We start from the raw sequence: 6000 nt of genomic DNA on the forward strand, positions 1-6000 counted from the left end.
TAAATTATTTTAATATATTAATGTTAAAAATAAAAAAAATATCATTAATATATATTTAATATAAAAATTTATTTAAAAAACAACTATAATCACCCTACTATTCACGCTTTATAATTGATTACATTGATCCCGGGCCACCTCTGGAATTTACCGACCTAAGAAAAAGTGTCTTGATAAGAATGAAAATAAGATAGCCTCAGTTCAATATGATGATCTTTTTGGCAACTGTGCCATACCAAACTTTCAACGACGCCGTTAACTTTCTCCTCTACATCTCTGACCCCTTCCACCATCAGGTAACTGCAATAATTCACTTCTCTTTTTAATTTAACTTCCCGGGGTTCCTCTTTCCATTTTCAATATGTTTTTATCCTTTTATTTATTCTATTATTTGAATTTGTTATATACGCATTGTGTACCACACGCTCCCTTCCTTGCTCTCTACATTTCTTTTTAGTCAAGGGATGCCATAATTTTAATTATTCATGTTCAGTAATATCCAAATAATTACAATTAGTGGTAAGAGTACAAAAATTATTATCATGTTCAGTAATATCCAAATAATTACAAAAGTAGAGTTTACTTTTAAAATTTACTTTTAATATAAAAAATAATACTAAAATACTAAAAAATTTAACTTAAAATAAAAGAAATTAAAAAAACACGAATCGATGGTGCACCAAAACACTTCACGTATAATACGGGAAAGCATCTATCTGTTCGTTGTTCCTCCAAAATTTAGCCACCTATAATTCAATCTTATAGGCTATACACGGCTGGTGGTTGAGCCACCTATAATTCAAACCAGGAGGCTATGAGCATACTAGTGGTCAACGTATCAGATCTGTATTTCACTCGTGCATATAGGCTTGTTATTTTACTGGGGGATACCCTCCACGTGTCACCACTTGTTGGACTTGGGCATGAGAGTGAGTTATACACGTGGAGATAGCCGGCAAGAATAATTAGCTTTGGCATTGAACGGGGGACTTGTTTAAAGTGGGTGTCATTGTAAGCGTGTAATCTGATGCAGGTTGCCGACATTGATAAATGTAATTTTTGCGACCGTTAAATTTTGGACGGGAAGCGTCCGATGTGGCACCGATGACATGTTTTGCCGTTCGGTACAACGCATACGTCGGAGTAAACGAGCCACTTGGGATAATTTCAATTTATTACTGTCTGACGTATCCGTGAGAAAGGATAAGCAGCGGTTTTGCGCCATCTTAAGCTAAGTTCAACATGATATTTTCAGAAATCATGGCGATGGCCTCCATAAAGAACTGCGGATATACTTACAGAAAACAAACACGTGAAAAGGCCAGTGACAGAAAATATCTACACATAAAGGAACAGCCAAGCTTCCCAGTGGACGAAAAATTCAGAGACGAGCTGTCATAAACGAGGGTGTGAGTTGTCGCTTTGAGCCACACAGCATAACAAACGAGTTCCCACTTCTTACCTAGTATGGCAATGGATCACTTTACGACATGAAAACTGTTACTGAACAAAATAACCAGGCCGTCTAATCTGCAAACGCCTCATCTTAAACTGACAGACAAAACAAGTTAGGAACAACCACAGTTCATGCAGCCCCTGGAGAGAAAATGATAGCTTCACCCATTCTCCTTTAGGAGGACTGGCAGCAACCCTTCTGAAAAAAGCAGGAAGTTACGACTTAGGGTTCCTACGAGTGAGCTTACCTTCCACCCCTAGATCGAAAGGAAAGGAAAAAGTCTTAGGCCATCACGAAACAAAAATACAGATTCCAGACCATCATAGCTGCAGCATTTAATCAAATCTTTGAACAGAAAACGGATAGAAAATGACTTCATTTGTTCTCATTATGTAAAACAAATAACGATCCAGCTATACAATCAGTAGAAGATTGCACCGAGATGATAAACAAAGTATTTTCCTACCTAACAACCTTTATATAATTCGTACTGCATTTGCAAGTAGCAGAATGCATGCTCCACAGACAATTTAAAGGCTACAAGAAGCATAACATAGAAATGGAGGCAAAAAGAAAAAGGCTTCAAGTCCATGCTCATCTCTAAACAAGTCTAGGGGGCTGAATGTTTAAAACAAGCACAACGAACATTAGTGCGTTCCAAGGTCAACTGAGCTACTAAAGTTCTTCCCTTGGGGAGTAAGATTAATTTACTTTGTAAAGCCACCCAACCCAAACATGAATCGAAAATACAAACGTATAAAAGAAAAGGACATGAAATTTCATCTAGAAAAAGGGAAAATATCATTTCATAGATTGCTTTATGGAATGAAGTTAGTAAACAATGAAGCACCAACTACTATAACCGTCCTTACATCTTCAAACCAATGTCTCTTTCGGATTGACAGATGCTCATTCACTCCAAGGAGAGGGGCGAAGGCATACACGAACTTCATGTTCTTCTGGTCCTACACGATGCTTGGGCACAATAATTTCAAGCACTGTTCCGGTCTCATCACGGTATGCTTCCAGCTTCGCATCTTCTGGAATGAGGTTTGGGAGGGGAATTTCCCTAATGAATTCCCCAGGAGGGCAGTGCTCTGGAGTTGGATCTGTTAGCTTAAATGTCCTATCATGCCGCTTAATAAATGGCATGCATGCTGTACTTATACAAGATATCTTAACAATACCATGCGATTTAGTATTCCTCCAAGTAACTTTCACCCTTTGAAGATCTGCAAAGGGCAAGCTGACAATGACTAAAAAAGCTTTATCATCCTCGTATATTGTTTTTGCTGCTGTAACAGGCCCATTTACATTCTTCATTACCCCACTGAACTCGTTTAACCATGTTCGCTCAACTGGGTGGATATTCATATCAACAGAATGCAAAAATTCATCATCACTGCCATGCTTCCGTTTGTTGCTAATAGGAGACAAGTCAATGCCTTCTCCATTGCTATGGTCTGATGACTGAGTAGACAGATTCAAACCAGTACCATTAAGCAACTTTCTTGGGTGGGCATTTCCATTACTCTTTAGTGCAGTTGGGGGCCGCTCAAGCTCAAATTCTGTGCTTGGAAGGTTCCTCCATGAACCAAAATCACTTGCCTCTGGAGGAATGCAGAAATTGATGTCTCGGCCTGTAAGCTCCACCCACCTCTTCCGCTCTTCATCGTCAAGATTCATGAGACTGGGTGATCGAACAACTTCAATACCATGAACGCACTGAGGGTTGGAGAGACCCCTATAATGCTTCCTCTGCATTCTATGAGACCGGACAAAGCCCCTGTCAACACTGAATGGAAATGGGGGCTCCCCTTGGCGAGAATGCCCATTCATGTAGCTCCTCAGTTGCATTTTACCCAAAGCATTTTCAGGCCTTTCCTTGAACACCCACATGTACATGTTCTCCATGTCATGCTGAACTAAAAAAGCATCTAGCTGCAAATCTGATTTCTCAAACCCAGAAACACCATTACTATCCCTGATTATTTTGCATTTCGACTTCTCATTCAAAACAGGCTTGAAATAGAAGCTAAAGAAGAGCCAGGCACCCCAAATGCTATCCAGGCGCTTTGTGCATTTCTTCACAACTTTTGGAATACTGACAATCGTCTCAGCCTCATAAATCTGAGGCCCAAGACCTACATCCAAGATGTCGCATGGATCATTCCAAGTATGGGGAGGAGGTGGACTAGGCTCAGACGACAACGGGAGATTGATATCAGGCGGTCTTGAAAGAATGACAGACCGATTCATTTCCCTCTCCAAATCATCATGTGTAAGAGAGCCCGAGTCCATAGAAAGAAGTGTAGATGGGTGATAATTTTCCATAGATAAAGTCGTTAGAAGAGCTTCCCCCATATTCTGTCTTCCTTCACTGTTTTCCTGGCTTCTGGGCTTGTGATTTGCAAATCCCAGCACCACAACTGCTAAAGGCTGACGACAAACATCTTTACTGAGCAATCAAACAATAACTCAGATAAAAATATATATGTAATTGCAGACCTCCGTGCCCTCAATCGACAAAACCAAATAAACAACTCATAAATATCTTCATGATTTCAAATCCCCACAAATTCCCGAAACATCAGTTCACAGAGTTTCATAAAAAATTCGGCAAGTCAGCAAATTTTAATATTGGTATCATTAGCAGCGACCTGGAAAAATCAAAACAAACAGAAAAGTGAATAACAAACAAAAAATTAAACCTTTTTTCACTTCTAACCACACTCTCTACACTTGCACAATATCTTTTTTAAAAAAACTACCCGGGTGCCAAGAAAAAGAAAAGAAAAGGACAATTCCTAGAAGAACCAATACTCAATCTCCTATTTTTCAATAAAAAAATGGAGCAAAATTAGGCGAAAACTTCAGATTCAAAGAAAACCCAGATGAAATTGCGAACTTACTAAACTTTCCCAGTAATCAAAAAGTGAATAATAATCCAAAATAAGAAACGACTTGATAAGCCCTAGAATCTAAGAAAAATTCTCCAGTAATAATAAGAAAATAAAGTCACAGATTCAAAGCAATCAAATCCACCAAAAATCGAACCCTATGATCCCAAAAAGAAAAAGAAAAAACATTTAGAATTTAAAAGATAAAATCAAGGAGATTCGGAAATTACCTAAAAAAAGAGGCTTCAAAATCCACTCGAAACAGAGACTTTCGCATTCGATCCCCGTTTTTAGAGAGAGAGATAGAGAGGAGACGACAGAGAGAAAAAGGAGAGAAGAGATGGTTACGGAGTGTGTTTTAAAGAGACGGAGACGGAGTTAATTAGAAAAGACCTGCATCAGTTAACCCTACCGTTTGGTGGGGATCAAGGTTGACGTTAAGTGACGGTGATAAGAGGAATTGGAGGGGTCAAAATCGGCGTCTTATGTGGTAGAGTGTTTTTCCTTATAAAAAGGAAACAAAATTACAACATGCGGTGATGTTACACTTATATATATATATATATATTTTATTTCCTAAATTAAATTTAAATACTGAATTATTGACATTGAGTGGAGCACTTTTTTCTTTTTGCTTGCATGTGTTTTTTATAAGTGATAACTTGGATGGAAGTGGCATCGAGATATCTACGCTTGCGTTCTTGGAGTTGAACCAAGGATGTGGCCCCTCTCTCTCTCTCTCTTTTTAATAATAATAAATAAAAAACGTTCATCTTTTGAAAGTTAAAAGAATAACTTTGAGGGATATAGCTTATCAAATTATATTTCAGATTTATTTTTTAAAAATTATTAATTTAAATTTTATGGCTATTTGAGACTTACATAATCATTAACTTCAGGGCTCGTGAGATTAGTTGAGGTATGCGTAAGCTGACTTAAAAAAAAAAAAAGAAATCATAAGTTCTTGTATTTGAATTTTTAATTTTACTTATTGGTATTGCCCGTGAATTTTCGAGAAGATCTCCAATACAATTTAAGAAATATCACAACTGTAAATTAAATTCATTCTTTCATTGATTGTGTGTGTATATATATATATATATATATAAAACAATTCACACCTTAGAGCTAATGATTTCATTTTGAAACACATATATTAACGTTTCAAATATTATTATGGAATTTTATAAGTATTATTCAAGCTATTCAACTAGGTTTATCCAGGTTAACCAAGTTTCACCAGGTTAAATCCCCGAATAGTTTTTATTTAGACCCGACCTGGGCCAGTTGGTTCCCAGATCAATCTGCCAGGCCGGATTTCAAAACTTTGTACTAAAAAAACTCGTTCTAAAATGTGTCTTTATTTTTTAATAAAACAAATATAAAATCAGTAAAATCATTAACTTCAGAAATGTTTCTAAGTATGCATTTGACGCCATCATTCACAAATAAATAAAATTAATTATCATTTAAAGATGAGTGATTTATCTATCGCATTTGATCATGAATTTTCTTCCCTCATTGCAAGAATTTCTATTTATTTGTATATATAGTAATTCATTTACTTGCCATTTACTAAATGTTGCTTTGAACATTTAGTATTTGTGATGAAATTCTGGATAGTATTGTATCAATGATTCCCCG

The 6000-nt window shown here is 36.8% G+C and overlaps 1 protein-coding gene across 2 annotated transcripts; it reads right to left on the reverse strand.

The window, feature by feature from the left end:
• Positions 1-1199: 1199 nt before the first annotated feature.
• Positions 1200-4738, reverse strand: LOC118052163 (uncharacterized). Of its 2 annotated transcripts, XM_035063004.2 has the most exons (3): positions 4587-4738; positions 2329-4116; positions 1200-1712 (listed from the first exon to the last, which is right to left on the reverse strand). In XM_035063004.2, the coding sequence occupies exon 2, from the start codon at positions 3818-3820 to the stop codon at positions 2366-2368; it is 1455 nt and encodes a 484-aa protein (XP_034918895.1). In that variant the 5' UTR covers positions 3821-4116; positions 4587-4738; the 3' UTR covers positions 1200-1712; positions 2329-2365. The 2 variants fall into 2 exon arrangements, with proteins under 2 accessions (XP_034918895.1, XP_034918894.1); XM_035063003.2 differs by lacking the exon at positions 1200-1712 and having other exon boundaries at positions 2130-4116.
• Between the last annotated feature and the right edge of the window lie 1262 nt (positions 4739-6000).

The sequence above is a fragment of the Populus alba genome, chromosome 8 (genome assembly GCF_005239225.2).
Source record: "Populus alba chromosome 8, ASM523922v2, whole genome shotgun sequence".
Classification (NCBI taxonomy): Eukaryota; Viridiplantae; Streptophyta; class Magnoliopsida; order Malpighiales; family Salicaceae; genus Populus; species Populus alba.

Excerpts from the sequence above, each read along its gene's own strand:
- LOC118052163 (XM_035063004.2), bottom strand. The coding sequence starts at position 3,820 with ATGGGGGAAGCTCTTCTAACGACTTTATCTATGGAAAATTATCACCCA.